This window comes from Garra rufa, chromosome 10 (genome assembly GCF_049309525.1).
Source record: "Garra rufa chromosome 10, GarRuf1.0, whole genome shotgun sequence".
Classification (NCBI taxonomy): domain Eukaryota; kingdom Metazoa; phylum Chordata; class Actinopteri; order Cypriniformes; family Cyprinidae; genus Garra; species Garra rufa.
In genome coordinates, this window is record NC_133370.1 from 39238974 (window position 1) to 39256725 (window position 17752).

Here is a 17752-nt window from a genome sequence, read left to right on the forward strand (position 1 = left end):
AGGTATTTCAAGACTGTATATAAATATATGAAGTGCACGAAACCCCTGCGAACGTGGACAGGTATTTCATGATACTGTATATGAATATGAAGTGCACGAAACCCCTGTGATCGTGGACAGGTATTTCATGATACTGTATATAAATATAAATATGAAGGGCACGATACCCCTGTGATCGTGGACAGGTATTTCATGATACTGTATATAAATATAAATATGAAGGGCACGATACCCCTGTGATCGTGGACAGGTATTTCATGATACTGTATATAAATATAAATATGAAGGGCACGATACCCCTGTGATCGTGGACAGGTATTTCATGATACTGTATATAAATATAAATATGAAGGGCACGATACCCCTGTGATCGTGGACAGGTATTTCATGATACTGTATATAAATATAAATATGAAGGGCACGATACCCCTGTGATCGTGGACAGGTATTTCATGATACTGTATATAAATATAAATATGAAGGGCTCGAAACCCCTGCAATAGTGGAGGTATCTGAAGTAAATGGCTTTTCCCTAACTGCGCATGATCGGTGACCTATGCAAATTCTCAAACAGGCCACGCCTGCCTGGTGACGCAGTATCGAATACGCTGTACTGAAACCCCTGGAAAAAAAGTGCATCCCGTTTTCATTCACTCCTTCAAGTGAACTGTACGAGTGGACTAATGTAGGGAATAGTGAATAGGGTATAGGGGGCGATTTCGGATACAGCCATTGTCATTCAATTCACAGCACATTTGAAGTGGCTGAGTGCAGCTGAGAGCAGTATCATCATAATTGGTTTGTTTTTTCGGATCAGCTGATCAGACTAAATTGCAGTGTTCATCACCGGCTCCTCACCAACGCAACCTCTGTGTGAAAATTAAAACCTTGAGCTGATTTTTAATTGAGCGCTATTAATACCCACACAACCAGAGGCCACCGCAGATGTCTTTTCACTCTTTAATGTGTGAAGCAGATGAATGCATTTTCCCATGACTGAGCTTTCAAAGACCTCTCCGCCATTATTGGTCTCTGCTCTAATGCTGTAATTTGTCTTGCTGTTATACTGTATTAAATACACAACACTTACAAATGTTTTAACACTTTTAACAATTTTGCTGAAAGGACTACAAACGTTTTAGTAGACATTTAGTCCCCACAACGTGCTGAATACCAGGTACACACACACACACACACACACACACACACACACACACACACACACACACACACACACACACACACACACACACACACACACACACACACACACACACACACACAGACAGACAGCTTTTCCTTTTGATGTATTTCTAACACACTGAAAATAAATCTGTAAATTTCTTAAAATAGTGAACCACCCCCATCTTGTGGTGGCCATGAAATGTCCACTGTTCAATCCCAGGTGTACCTTTCAAATTTCAAATGTTCTCATCCCCCCCCCAATTTAGTGTTGCACAAATAAAACAATTAATTATTTAATGGCTCAAAATGTTTTTTTAAACACCCAGCAAACACAGAACATTACTGTTTAGTTATCTTTATTTTATTTTATTTCTTTTTATTTTATGTTATTTTATTTGTATTTTATTTTATTATTTTTAAAATAACATGAATGTTCTTTTGAGGGTTTTGCAACCAGAACGTTGCAAGAGGCCGTTTTTATGTGTGTGTGTGTGTGTGTGTGTGTGTGTGTGTGTGTGTGTGTGTGAGAGAGAGAGAGAGAGAGAGAGAGAGAGAGAGAGAGAGAGAGAGAGAGAGAGAGAGAGAGAGAGAGAGAGAGAGAGAGAGACTAAAGACAGCATACACAGAATATTATCTAATGTTTCTTTTTAAATTTTATTTTATAACCAAAAACGTTCCCAGTATGTTCTGGGAACTATAAAGTCGATAGCCGGTAGAAACATTTCCATATTCGTGAATATTTATAAAACATATCTGATTAATTATTTTGTATTTTAGGGCTGCAAACCTTCCTGGAAATAATTAAATAAATAAATTGTGATAAAATGAAAGCAGAAGATTGCACCCAAACAGAAACTAAATATAAAACAGATTGATCAATAATTCCTTGATCCATACACAGATGTGACCCTGGACCACAAAACAAATAATTTTTTGAGATTTTTAATTCTGTACATCTGAATAAATAAGCTTTCCATTGATGTATGGTTTGTTAGGATAGGACAATATTTGGCTGAGATACAACTATTTAAAAATCTGAATCTGAGGGTGCAAAAAAAATCTAAATACTGAGAAAATCGCCTTTAAAGTTGTCTAAATGAAATTCTCAGCAATGCATATTACTAATAAAAATAGATTTTTTTATATATTTACAGCAGGAAATTTACAAAATATCTTAATGACCTTTACTTAAAATCCTAATGATTTTGGCAAGAAAAAATCGATAATGTTGACCCATACAATGTATTTTTAGCTATTGCTACAAATACAACCGTGCTACTTAAGACTGGTTTTGTGGTCCAGAGTCACGTATTTGTTTCTTGTTTCCCCAATATTCTGGAATCAGTGGACTAATGATATTATTATTATCTTATTAAACGGAAGGATGCTTGACCGCTGGAAAAACTGACGCTGACCCAATTCAACGTCCGTTTGCCAGAGGTTACCGTCAGTGTCAGCCCGCCTACCTAAGACCCATTTTTACACCTTCATTGATCTGTGATTGACAGGAGAGAAATTAGAATGAAGACGGAATGAATGGTGCCTACTAGTCAACAAGCATCACAGCCCAGTGAGTCAGAGCGCATGCGCAGTGCTTACGCTCTGGATGCTGCTCAATATAGAAAAGCAACCTGCCTGTTCGCCAAGGTAACGCTTTAAAGCAGAAGAAATGCCTCGAAATAGTGCATCGGATAGGCAAGATGGAATGTATATTGCCAGGCAAATGACAAAATGTGCGGACGCCGATGCTTCTCCGCGCTCCGATGGTTTCATCTTCGGTCCAAAATGCCACTTGCTTAACTGACATACGAGGATAGAGACATAAATAGTCATCGATAAAGGAAAAAATCAAGCGAATCTACAAATATGAACAGTACGTTGCTTAAAAAACGAAGGCTGGACTGTGTGTATGCAGTGCTGTTGTGGCTCCATCACGCTGTGTGGATGTGCTGTTCAGCGGCCGAAGAGCATCATTTCAGCGTTGAGGTAAGACTGGCCCAACATCAGCATCAGCATCTTCAGCTTGAGTCATAAACACAAAAACGTGAGAATACGCGTCTTGCTTTTAGTAAGACCTACAGGAACGAGATATATTGCAGGTCATAAATAAATCAGGGCAGCACTTGCACAAAATCACATTGAATCACCTGGTGGATCTGCACCATGTGCGGTCTGAATGTGTGCTATGGTAAATACAGCTATCCTGTTCCAGTCTAGTCTAGTTTAATCTGTACTCAGTATACAAGAAATGCAACCCCGTTTTGTTGTTTGGTACACCTAGTAAACAGAAATGCTATAGTCTAGCCTGGTGTACAGTAGTAGAGAAGAATGCAATTCTATACTGTTCTATTCTGTTATTCTGTACACAGAGTAAAATGAATAGAAGAACATAAAAATAGACTAGACTGGAATGGAAGAGAATATAATTTCCGTTTACTTTGTGTTACAGAGTAGAACAAAATAATATGTAATTCCTGTTTACCTTCTATTACAAAAAAAAAAGAAAAGAGTAGAATATTAATCATGTCTACAAAACAGAATAAAGTAGACTAGGCTACTTGTAAACGGGAAGTATTGTATTGTATTGTATTGTATTGTATTGTATTCTATTGTATTCTATTCTATTCTATTCTATGATTTTGTATATTTATCAGAATTCTATTCAATTTTGTAATACAAAGTAAACTGAAATGTTATTCTATTCTGTTCTGTTCTATTCTATTCTGTGATTTGGTGCACTGAACAAAATTATTTCTATTTTGAAATGCAAAGCAAATTTGAATGTTATTCTATTCTATATAGGCAGGTCTATTCTGTTATTCTGTGTACTGAGGAAAATTCAATTGAATTTCTGTTATTATTAGATTAGATTAAACATTACCAGAATAGAATACATTTCTCCTATTCTATTCTAATCTATTCTTAATAGAAATTGGACAGGAATTCCATTCACTTCTATTTCAGTCTATTGTATAATTGTTTACTGAATAAACATACATCATATTCTATTCTACTCTTATCAGAGTTCTATTCAATTTTGTAATACAATGTTAACTTAAATGCTATTCTGTTCTGTTCTATTCTATTATGTGATTTGGTGCACTGAACAAAATTATTTCTATGTTGCAATGCAAAGCAAATTTGAATGTTTTTCTATTCAATATAGCCAAGTATATTCTGTTATTCTGTGTACTGAACAAAATAGAATATCATTCCTGTTATTGTTAGATTAGATTAGACACAACCAGAATAGAATAGAATGCTGATATTCTATTCTAATCTATTCTTAGTAGAAAGTAGACAGGAATTCCATTTAATTCTATTTCAGCCTATCGTGTAATTGTTTACTGAGTAAACATGAATTCTATTCTATTCTTTTCTATTCTATTCTATTCTATTCTATTCTATTCTATTCTATTCTATTCTATAATTTTGTATACTTATCAGATTTCTATTCAATTTTGTAATACAAAGTAAACTTAAATGCTATTCTGTTCTGTTCTATTCTATTATGTGATTTGGTGCACTGAACAAAATTATTTCTATTTTGCAATGCAAAGCAAATTTGAATGTTATTCTATTCAATATAGCCAAGTCTATTCTGTTATTCTATGTACTGAACAAAACATAATAGCATTCCTGTTATTGTTAGATTAGATTAGACACAACCAGAATAGAATAGAATGCTGCTATTCAATTTAATCTATTCATAGTAGAACGTGGACAGAAATTCCATTCGATTCTATTTCAGCCTATTGTGTAATTGTGTGCTGAGTAAACATGAATTCTATTCTATTCTATTCTATTCTATTCTATTCTATTCTATTCTATTCTATTCTATTCTATGATTTGGTATACTTAACAGATTTATATTCAATTTTATAATACAAAGTAACCTGAAAGGCTATTCTATTGTGTTCCGTTCTATTCTATTATGTACTGAACATAATTATTTATATTCTGTAATGCAAAGCTAATTTAAATGTTATTCTGTTCCATATAGCAATTTGATATACTGAACAAAATAGAATAGCATTCCTATTATTATTGGATAAGACTTAACCAGAATAGACCAGAATGCTGCTATTCTATACAAAGTGAACAGAAATACCATTCTATTCTGCAATTTTTAGTAATAAGCAAGAATTCTATTTATTCCATCTATTTTAAGCCTATTGTGTAATTTTGTACTGAGTAAACATGAACTCTATTCTATTCTATTCTATTCTATTCTATTCTATTCTATTCTATTCTATTCCATTCCAATTTCTTCCTGTGTACTGCTGGACAGAAATGCTATCTGAAGTATACCTTTAAACATGCTTCATACTTAATCATACACTGTTATGCAATTTAATTCACAAGCTCTTAACAGTGCAGACCTGAGGCATGAGTGAGAGAGAGAGAGATCAGCAACAATCAGAGATATTACTCCTTCCTCCGGTCCAAATCCATTCAGTCAGAGATGACAATCGTACGCCTCTGACTGGCCATGCAACGATCAATAGGGGTGATAGGGAAAGTAAGACCTTGATTCACTCAGTGCTACTCAACCGCAGACTCTTGCGATAATGTGAAGCACATAAAGATTATGTAAGTTGCTTAGCAACTCTCCCCCAAACTCCTTTGGGCTGGAATGGGCACAAATGTGATGTTTAGTGCTGCTGGCAGAGCTGGTTGACATTGAGGGAATTTGTCACCCACCCGGTCTTGTATGGCTGGGAGGCGAGAGTTGTAGAGGGCGCTGTGCCAATGGATCAGCTCATGGTGGACATGGTATTGTCATGATAATATTGATGCTCTTTTGGAGCCGACTGTATTGATGAAACTGTCTTTTACAAAATGACAATAGCGCCAGTGGGACAGAACCATCTGAATGCTAAATTAGTGGTCTTCGCTTTCTTGGTAAGTAGGACCTCTTTCTTCTTTTCAGCTCTCTGCCACCCATGTAGCTCCTGTGTGGGTTTTTGCTGGCAGGGCTGCAGTGGTTGGCAGCAGTTGTGAGCTGAGTGCACAGGTCAGTGGTCTTTGGGGAAGAGAAAGATTGTGTGTGTGTGTGTGTGTGTGTGTGTGTGAGATGAGTAATGACTGCTTGGAGGGGGGACCTCTGATCCTGAACTAGGAATAGACTAAAGAGCGCAAGGTTCAAGGATTCAGCGTTGAAATCAAGATTGGGCTCCCAGGGCTTTAATTACGCACGTCTTTCGCATACAGGTGCAAATGTGCTTAGCTTAGTGCTAAGTCTGAAATGACACCTCATGACTCTGGCTCTATATGTGATTAATAGGGAGTAAGGGGTTGTTGCTATGTGCTATTGACCACTGAGCTAGTGTAAACAGTCATATGTCTTATTAATGGTTTGGATAAGAGGGTGTGGGTTTTGTGGATGATAGAAGTAGACATAAAAGTACAGAACCTTAATCAATTTAAACTAAGTTTTAAATGCATTCGAGTCTGTCATGATGCCATGAAGGGAGGAGGAGTAAAGCAGGCGGTGATAATTAATACTGCTGCTGGCTAATCGTTTGTGCTATGGATATGAATATTAACTTGTCCCTTGCAGTGAACCACCAACACACTCTTATTGCAGTTCTCAACTTTTTTTTTCTGGCAAATTGGTGAAGAATATATGTGACCCTGGACCAAAACCAGTCATAAGGGTAAATTATTTTTAACTGATTTATACATCATCTAAATAACCTTCCCACTGATGTATGGTTTGTTAGGATAGGACAGTATTTGGAATCTGGAATCTGAGGGTGCAAAAAAATTAAAATATTGAGAAAATTGCCTTTAAAAGTTGTTCAAACTAAGTTATTAATGCAAATAAATAATCAAAAATTACGTTTTGATATTTTTACAGTAGCAAATTTACAAAATAACTTTTTGGCATAAAATAAAAATGTATTCAAAATTCATACAAATTCACCAACTATTCGCTAAAATGTCAGAATCACTCACAATGGGAGTAAATTTGTCACAACTGATAAATAATAAATTACTCATTGTTTCAGGATAGCCATGTCAACTATCAACTAATATGTGTTCAAATCATACAAATTCATATGCATTTACAGAATCACCACCAAACATTTACTAATTAAATTTTCTCTTAAGATTGGGTTGGAAGCTCGATGATAGAAGTTGGTAAACGTTAAATCATTAAATGTTAAAACTACAGTTAAGTAGTATAGCCTTGAAATCAATATGCATTAAAATTGTACAAATTTATACAAAAGCATACAAATTCACACAATTTCACCACCAATTTGGAAAAACATTAAACAGTTTTCCCATGTCAATTGGTTAAAATACTCAGTTTTAGTATAGCCACACAAACAATATGTGTTCAGATTGTAAGAATTCATAAAGCATTGTAAGAACTCAGACATTTGTCAGACATTGTAAGAAATTCACCACCAATTTGGCAAAACATTATAACATTATAATTATACACTAGGGATGTAACAATATTAAAATCTCACAATACAATAACATCACGTCCATGAAACAATATTATTGTGACATTTTAAAAAAATACAAATGAAGACTTGAAAACTTGAAAAAACGTTGTACATTTTAAAGCATTTTGAGTTCAAAATTAAGAGCTCCAACTCATGTCCTTAACTAAGAAAGAAAAAAGTCAATGAATTTTAAAGGGGACTCAACCGTCTTTTTATTTGTGGAATTTAGACTACAGTAACATTACACATTTAAATCGCTAATTGTCAGCAAATCGTACTGCACTTTTAAACTTTTATTTTGACCAAAATGGCAGCAGAGCTTTTATTTAGACGGAAAACAGACTTACAAAAACACATCTCACTATAAATCTAGTGAAATGCTGTAATCATCTGCCATGAAAATAAAGCATAACTAGTGGCCGTTGCATTCCCAAATGCACACTAAACTCACAGCAAATGCAATAAACACATGCACTGTTAACTGAGGTGTTCTGAGGCGGAAAACACCAGATCATGAGCTGATCGCTTGAACAAATTGTGCGCTTCGCTTTGAAACGCACAGCGAAAACAGGCTTGATTATGGCCCAAAACACAACTTTAAAGACCTTTTATGTTAGAATAAGAGGTTTAAATATATTTTCAAAACTACACTTTCTGACAATATCGATAATATCATGATATATCGAGACATCCCTATCGATAATATCATTACATCCCTATTATACACCTATGAACCATTACATTATGACCACGCAACGAGGCATTGATTCGGTGAGGTGGCAATAGTTCTACTGAAGTATCTGGCACAATAATGTCAACAGCAGGTCCTCCAATTCCTGTACATTGCTTTTCAATTGGGTTCATGTCAGGTGAATTTGGAGGACAATGCATGAACAGAAATTCACCATCACGTTCCTCAAAACACACAATTCTGGCAGTATTATCCTGTTGGTAACGACCATCACCGATAAGGAACACAGTTTGTCATGAATAGGTCAACTATGCAGGCCCATATGCAGAAGACTGCGGTTACACATTGCCCTGGTCACCACTGTTGTAGCTGCTGGTGATTTGTCGCACTGTGGCCCTGCAGTCGCTTGAACAATACTCGACAGTCTCCAGAAAACACATGGCTGGATGACGGTTCGTCATTTGACCATCCATGCACCTTTTTTGATGCATACTCACTACAACACTACTCAATGCAACTCACAATGCACACCGTTTCTGAGATCGAAGTTTAAAGGCACTGTGCCATCACAATTTGTCCTTTAGCAAACTCCGATAAATCAGCAGCTTTTCCTTTTCCAACACCGAACACTCTACCACTACTGGCTGTGTGAACTGCACCTGCAGCACCATTCGATTGTCCCATTGCTCTAGGCTGTATGTACATGTCATACAGTTGACAGATGAAAAATATGATGCAGAGTAAGAACTCCATAAATGCAGTTATGCTACTAAAATTCAAGATATTGGGAAAAAATGTCCCTGTATGCATTTTTGCCTCATATTTATATCATGATAAAGGGTAATCACATGAGCAGCGAGAACAATAGGCCTATCACACAAATGCTGTTTTGTCATGAATATCACAAGTTTAGTGTGATTTTATACAACAGCTAAAGGAGAAGTTCACTTTCAGAACAAAAATTTACAGATAATGCACTCACTCCCTTGTCATCCAAGATGTTCATGTCTTTCTTTCTTCAGTCGTAAAGAAATTATGTTTCTTGAGGAAACATTTCAGGATTTCTCTCCATATAATGGACTTCTATGGTGCCCCCGAGTTTGAACTTTTTGAGTTTTCCTCAAAAAACATAATTTCCTTACGATTGAAGAAAGAAAGACAAGGGAGTGAGTACATTATCTGTACATTTTTGTTCTTAAAGTGAACTACTCCTTTAAGTAAAAAAAAAGAAGTCAAGATTGTTACATTTTAACTGTTTTTTATTTTATTTTAAATATTACCTTTAAAGCCACTGCAAAACTGATATGCGTCTGTGAGCAACACATCCTGCAGTTTCTGTATGAATCTGCTGAATCAGCAGTTTGAATGAATCGAATGAATTATAAAGACATCTACCGCCACCTGCGGGCAGTTTTATTTTCTTATTTAGAGTATCATTTCATAAAAAAAAAAAAAAAAAGACTGTTTGTAACTAAGCTGTTTTGGACTTTCATTGTATGAACAAAAACTACTGAGATGTTTCTCAAATTATCTTCTTTTATGTTTCATAGTTTATATTAGGCCGTTGTAGCCTAAATGTTTGTGTGTAATAAATTTTATGTTGAATCAAATAAAATATTTCTATTTCTAATGTCTACTTGATACTTTCTCATTTAACACAATAATGACTTTAAATAATCTTTTGTGGGTAATTTCACAGCCAAATTTAATTTGCGATTAATTAGATTAATTAGAAAAAAATTGACGGACAGCCCTAATAATAACATGAATAAATTGATGTTCCATTGATGTATGATTTGTTAGAACAGGACAATATTTGGCCGCGATACAACTATTTGAAAAGGTAAAAAAAATACAAATATTGATAAAATTGCCTTTAAAGTTGTCCAAATGAAGTTTTTAGCAATGCATATTCCTAATCAAAAAATTTAATTTTGATATATTTATAGTAGGCAATTTACTAAATATCTTCATGGAACATGATCTTTACTTAATATCTTAATGACTTTTTAGCATAAAAAAACTATAATTTTGACCCATACAATGTATTTTTGGCTATTGCTACAAATATACCCATGCTACTTAAGACTGGTTTTGTGGTCCAGGGTCACAAATACTACTTTAGATTGAAGAAGAGACTTGAACCGGAAACACTTTAGCAATGACCTAAAGACACCTTAACAGCCACTTGCATTAGCTTACAGTCAATCACATGAAGTTAAAACCACTTAGCAACTACATAGCAACATCTTGGCAACCATCCACAACAGCCTAGCGTTATAACAGTGAGCTTTGCATGGGCAAGCTCCAAAAATCTGTATGAATATTGCTAGTAGAGAGTGAAAATAAGCCAATTTTCACAGTATCGTTGACTCATGTGGGCCTGAAACCTGTTTCAGCTCATAATGCACACCGTACACACACCCATGTGCTTACAACTGATTAAAGGCATAGAAAGTGGATAAAAGGGGTTGTTTGGCTCAGCAGGAAGTTGCAGAAAGAAAAAAGGAAAGGAGGGCGAGATAGAGACAAGCAAGTAGAGGAGATTAGTATATTCCTGGCTGCTGGTTAATGGGCAGACTATGTAGCAGTACGTGTGGGTTTACCCCTCTACAATTGGTTAGTTCTGTCAGTGACCCCTAGGAAATTGATGGCGTTGCACTCAAGGGAAAATATGGCAGCTTATTTGCACAAAGAATTGTTTGCCTGGAAACAGTAGCACATTTTTGGATGCAACTGCATTTCAACATATTGACTCCTGTAATTGACTTCATTGATTGGCTTTTGCTGCAAGATGCAAATGAGAGAAGCTAGAGAGAAAGTGAGAATGAGCTACAGAGAAAGAGCAAGTGAGAAAATTCTGCAGTGGAAAGAAAAGAAGGACGTGCTCCCTTAAGCAGAAAGCTGATGAAGTTGTACTCTGATCTGTTTATGTTCATGCAAAGCATGTAGTATTGAGTAAAATGTTAGATATTGTATTTTTTGTTTTTGTTTTAGTTATACAATAACTTTGATATAAATGACTGAACTGACTGCACTAATAGATTATGTAAAAGCACCCAGTCTCATCTCTCTCAGCCTCTCGTCAGATGTCACAATCAAGACATCATGTATTTATGATGGATTTTTCATCTTAGTGGAAACACTCAAGGGTCTCCATAAGGAACACGGTTGTTCCAATGTCCTCCAGAAGGATGTTTTTCATCATCATCTCGTCATGCCCCTTTTCTGTCTGTCTCTGCCATCTGGTATAAATGTGGCAGCAGCTTCTGGGTAATGATCATTTTCATGTTGTCATGGTAGGGCGAGATTGTGACAGGATGCACGCCACCACCTAATGACTAAGCACTTTGAATATCAAGAAAACCTGTCTTGGACTGGCTGGCTTTTGAAATCAAACCTCATGTTTAAAATAGGGTCTTTTCACAAATAGTGAAATGATTTATTTGTTTTGCATCTTATCTTTCTTTGGGTAATATTCACTTTTGTCAGATTCTGTCAAACAGAAATAATTCAGGTCTTTTCAAAGTGTAATCATGTAATTAAGAAAGCCTGTTTTATTGTAAATACATGTTGGAGAGATCATCTGGCTAGTTAAGATAAAATTTGTATTTTTTTCGCCTCCCAAATAAATATTAATGGTCACTCAACTTGCAGTGTTGAATGTATTAAGCCATTTAGTGAAGTGGGTGATATACAGAAAAGTAAATACTTAAAAAACAGCTGGTTTTACCATAACCAGTATGATTTGGAAAGTATAATAAGCAGGTTTTATTTAAAATTGTAAAACAAAATCATATATTCATAACGTGCAGTTGAGGTCAAAAGTTTACACCCCCCCCCCCTTTCAGAATCTGCTAAATGTTAATTCCTTTACCAAAAAAGAGGGATCATACATGTATGTTATTGTTTATTTAGTACTGACCTGAATAAGATATTTCACATAAAAGATATCTCCACAAGAGAAAATAATAGTCTAATTTATAAAAATGACCCCGTTCAAAAGTTTACATACACTTGATTCTTAATACTGTGTTGTTACCTGAATGATCCACAGCTGTTTTTTTGTTTAGTGACAGTTGTTCATGAGTCCCTTGTTTGTCCTGAACAGTTAAACTGTCTGCTGTTCTTCAGAAACATCCTTCAAGTCCCACAAGTTAAGTTCTTTGGTTTTCCAGCATTTTTGTGTATTTGAACCCTTTCAAACAATGACTATATCATTTTGAGATCCATCTTTTCACACTGAAGACAACTGAGGGACTCATATGCAACTATTACAGAAGGTTCAAATGCTTACTGATCCTGCACATGGAAAAATTATGGATTAAGAACAAGGGGTGAAAACTTTTGAACAGATTGAAGATGTGTACATTTTTCTGATTTTGCCTAAATATCATATTCTTTCACTTAGTACTGCCCTTTACAGGATGCAAAAGATGTACATGTTTCCCAGAAGACAAAATAAGTTAAATTTACCCTGATCCTCAAATTCAAAAAGTGAATGCATGGTTTTTCCTTTCTGGAGCATCAGTGAGCGTTTAAACCTTCTGTAATAGTTATATAATTATATTATCAGACTTTTGTTATTTCTTAGCTTGGTTCGTTTAATAAATAATACCAGCCTTGTGAAAAGGCTGAAAAAATATAAAAACAAATCTTGGACAGATTAGCTGACTCATTTGGACGAAATTCCTTTGGTTGGGGATGTTGGAACATTGTTGGACCATGGAGAAGATGTTAATTATACAATCATGTTTTCTGGATGTTTAATTTTTCACCTATTAAGCCTGTTTTTCATTGCATTGCTTTATTTATGCATAAACATGAGTGTGAAAGCGCCTGTGTGTTTACCCGCAGAGCAATCTTGGTTTTATTCGACACACATTGAGTATATTAACAAGGCATGTTTTTTTTCCCTTTCATTGACATTTTTAATGCGCATCATTTTGGCTGAGCTCTGTATTTATAGCTTCACAAGAGAGTGATTACAACACCCGGAGGATGACAAAGTTGATTCTATCTATGACTCTTTATCACCATGGTTACACCCTGCCATACCAGACCCCTGCGGCTCTGTAGCACATCTGTGTTTTCTTCATATAAATTAGTAATCAGCCCTTGTGTTGGTTAGAGACGCAGGGTCTGATTAGAGCTACAGAATCAATTTGGCTCTCAACCGCTTTTTGCTTTCTCATGAGGAGAACTAGGCCTACAAAGATGTGCTACATAATATTTGCATGCATATTTACGTATCATACGAGTACATATACAGAGATTCATATTGAATTATTGATTTATGTGGCGGCAGAGCACTAAAACGTTTAGTTGGCTTTTTGTTTATGGATTGTTTCAAAGTATGTTTGACCTCAAGTACATTATCTTAAAAGCTCTTTCCAGCATAATGTTGTTTGGAATGAAATGATCTTAACATGCACCTTCAGAATACCACTCTCCTGGAATCACAGCTCTCATAGGATGCGTTACAACAGCCCATTACAGTTCATTGCAACAGCTAAGAGAGTTCATGAAATGTTCCTTTGCTCACACCTAGCACTCTCTAGTTATGCCTTTTGCCGAATTCAGAACTGTATACTAACAGCCATATGGTAAAAGTAGTATGCTAGTATGCTGTTCCAAATTAATTCAGGAATTTAAATCCTGAGGCTAGAAATGTTCCAGAAGGTCTGTGTGTTACATGTTCAAAATTGTGTTGAAATTTTTGGCCTTTATTTAACATAACTCATTTTGAAAAAGTGTTTGCCAATTAAGTGTCCAAAAAATGGTCACAGCTCCATTATGATACAGTTACAGAAAGCAGGAAAGAAACAATGCTAAGTGCTAATATAATGTGTATAGTTAGTGTAGCAGCCAAAGTAAAAGAGAGGCAAGACACTTTGTAAATCTTGTGTTGTTGATGTCAAATGCCATGTGACATGTCCAGTCAACCTCGACAGTACCAGAAAATCCCTTGTGAGAAAGATGTACACTCTAGCAATAGCATACTTTAAAAAATATACATATTACAGAAATAATATGCTTTAAGTGAATATACATAAGTGTGAACTGATAAGGTTGAATGTTCTTTGACACCTAATTGAATCAGAATCAGAATCAGAATCAGAATGAGCTTTATTGCCAGGTATGTTTGCACATACTAGGAATTTGTTTTTGTGACAGAGCTCCACAGTGCTACAGAAAGACAGTGACAAGACGATACATATTATAAAAAGAACAATATAGAGGTATACAAGACAGACAATGTGCAAAAATAGCAAAGACATTTGAATGGAGTAAGTATGTGCTTTAAATAAATAACGGAAAAAAGAATAAAGAATGTATAGTGTTGTATGTTCCACGATCAAGTGTTCATGAGATGGATTGCCTGAGGAAAGAAACTGTTTCGGTGTCTGGTCGTTCTAGTGCTCAGTGCTCTGTAGCGCCGACCGGATGGTAACAGTTCAAAAAGTGAGTGTGCTGGATGTGAGGGGTCCAGAGTAATTTTGGCAGCCCTTTTTCGTACTCTGGATAAGTACAGATCCTGAAGGGTAGGGAGGGTTGTACCAATGATTCGCTCAGCAGTCCGGACTATCCGACGTAGTCTTCTGAGATCAGAATTTGTAGCTGAGCTGAACCAGATGGTAATTGAAGTGCAGAGGACGGATTCAATGATGGCAGAGTAAAACTGTTTCAGCAGTTCCTGTGGCAGGTTGAGTTTCCTCAGCTGGCGGAGGAAGTACAGCCTCTGCTGGGCCTTTTTCACAATGGAGTCTATGTGAATGTCCCACTTCAGGTCCTGAGAGATGGTATTTCCAAGGAACCTGAATGACTCCACTGTGTTTACAGTGCTGTTCATGATGGTGAGTGGGGGGAGAGCAGGGGGGGTTTTCCTGAAGTCTATGATCATCTCCACAGTTTTGAGCGTGTTGAGCTCCAGGTTGTTATGACTGCACCAGACAGCCAGCTCTTTTACCTCCTGTCTGTAAGCAGACTCGTCACCGTCCTGAATGAGGCCGATAAGTGTGGTGTCGTCTGCAAACTTCAGGAGCTTGACAGAGGGGTCTTTGGAGGTACAGTCATTAGTATACAGGGAGAAGAGCAGTGGGGAGAGGACACAACCCTGAGGGGCGCCAGTGCTGATAGTCCGGGTGCTGGATGAGAATTTTCCCAGCCTCACTAGCTGCTGTCTGTCTGTCAGGAAGCTGTTGATCCACTGACAGACTGATGTGGGCACAGAGAGCTGAGTTAGTTTGGGCAGGAGGAGGTTTGGGATGATAGTGTTGAAGTCCACAAACAGGATCCTCGCGTAAGTCCCTGATTTGTCCAGATGCTGCAGTATGAAATGTAGACTCATGTTCACTGCATCATCTACAGACCTGTTTGCACGATAAGCAAACTGCAGGGGGTCCAGTAAGGGTCCGGTGATGTCCTTCAGATAAGCCAGAACCAGTTTCTCAAACGACTTCATGACGACAGATGTTAGCGCCACAGGTCTGTAGTCGTTAAGTCCTGTTATTTTGGGTTTCTTTGGAATGGGGATGATTTCAGAACGTTTGAGAGAGGCGGGGACTTCACACAACTCCAAAGACCTATTGAAGATCTGTGAGAAAATGGGTGCCAGCTGATCTGCACAGGTTTTCAGACAGGCTGGTGTGACACCGTCAGGGCCTGGTGCCTTTCTTCTTTTGTTCTTTTTGAAGACCTTGCGTACCTCATCTTCACTGATTTGAATGGGAGTTGCAGGAGTGGGGGAGAGGGGTGATGTTGGAGGTGTAAATGGTGTCTTTTCAAACCGACAATAGAACTCGTTCAGATCGTCTGCCAGTTGCTGATTCTGCAAAGTGCTGGGGGATGATGTCTTGTAATTGGTGATTTGTTTTAGACCTTTCCACACTGATGAAGAGTCACTGGAATGAAATTGGTTCCTTATCTTTTCGGAATAATTTCTCTTTGCCACTTTGATCTCCTTTTCCAGTGTGTATTTGGCCTCTTTTTATGTGATTTATGATCATATAAAAAGGTATTTAAATTTAGATTCAATTCAATGAATTGAGCCATTTAGGTACGACTAGATAGCACAGATAAGCATTTGTGGTCATGTATTTAAATATATTTGTAATTACACATTTGTAACAATGACGTTTATAATATATTAACTTTAAATTTAACAAAAAAATTAATGAAGGTGTACTCTCTTTAAGTACACATATATTCAGGACTTGACATGAACTTTTTTGCTTACCAGCTGCTGTGGCTAATGTTTCTCAAAAATTACTAGCCACTCAACATTTTCACTGGCCACCATTTTGTTATTGGGTTTTATATGACTAAAGTTACTGCATACTAAAATTTATTGTAACTGATTTCCATGTCTTTTTTTGCCTACTTAAAGAGCATTTTTCCAACTAAGTCAGTATTAACACTGAAAAGCAGCTGAAGTGGCATTTAGATGCATTTACACATGTTTAATTAAGCTAAAATATAGCATGAAAGCATTTACAATATAAAACTGCAACAGTATAAATACCTGGTTCTGTCATGAAACTCTAGATGACGCAGACTGATGGGTTGTTAACGTAACTGATGATATCACAGAGTTATACGACTCGGCACAAGCTGATTGGTTCATGTTGCATACGCAACCAATGAGCTTGCAGCTATTTAAATGGCTCGAAGCATTCACTGGGCTTTTCGCAGAGCGCTTTTAGAGTTCCTCTGAAACCCTCCACCTTCCCCAGCTCCACCTGTATAGATCTGCTACAGGTTATTTTATGCTATTTGTGCAGCAGCAGTATGTCTTAAATACTCACAGCACCGTATCACCATATACTTTGGCAGTAGCAAGTTCTGTACTTGCTTGCAGCAGCAGCAGCAATAATCTACAACTTTAGCAATAACCAACAACAGCAGCAATTTAGCAGCAGCACAGCATATCTATTCCGCTAAGATCAAATACATTAACATTGTCATATCCATTAATATGTTGAACTTTTTCAAGTGTTGTCAAAAAAAAATAATGCAAAGATAAGCTACTTTTAAATGTGAATGTACACCGCCAATAGGTGGCAGCAAGTGACTGTCCTAAAGGGTTACTCCCCCCCAAAATTAAAATTTTGTCATTAATCGCTTACCTCCGTGTCGTTCCAAACCCATAAATGCTTTGTTTGTCTTCGGATCACAATTTAAGATATTTTGGATGAAATCCGGGAGCTTTCCCTGTTGAAAAAAACAGTCTTAGCTGGTTTATGCTGGTCCTTAGCTGGTCATGTTGCTGGTCAAGGACCAGCATAAACCAGCAAAGGACCAGCATTAACCAGCAAAGGACCAGCATTAACCAGCTAAAACCAGCATCCCAGCAACAAAACCTACCTAACCAGCATATGCTGTTTTTTTCAACAGGGTTGTCACTGTACCA

At 36.7% G+C, this 17752-nt stretch overlaps 1 protein-coding gene across 2 annotated transcripts in view; it reads left to right on the forward strand.

Moving 5' to 3' along the window:
• Nucleotides 1-2800: 2800 nt before the first annotated feature.
• The window catches only part of mmp16b (matrix metallopeptidase 16b (membrane-inserted)), a 54386-nt gene continuing 39434 nt past the window's right edge, over nt 2801-17752 (forward strand). For both annotated transcript variants that reach the window (XM_073849029.1, XM_073849030.1), the window contains exon 1: nt 2801-3171. In XM_073849029.1, coding sequence (XP_073705130.1) covers nt 3052-3171 — 120 coding nt within the window. In that variant the 5' untranslated portion in view covers nt 2801-3051. The remainder of the gene's footprint in view (nt 3172-17752) is intronic.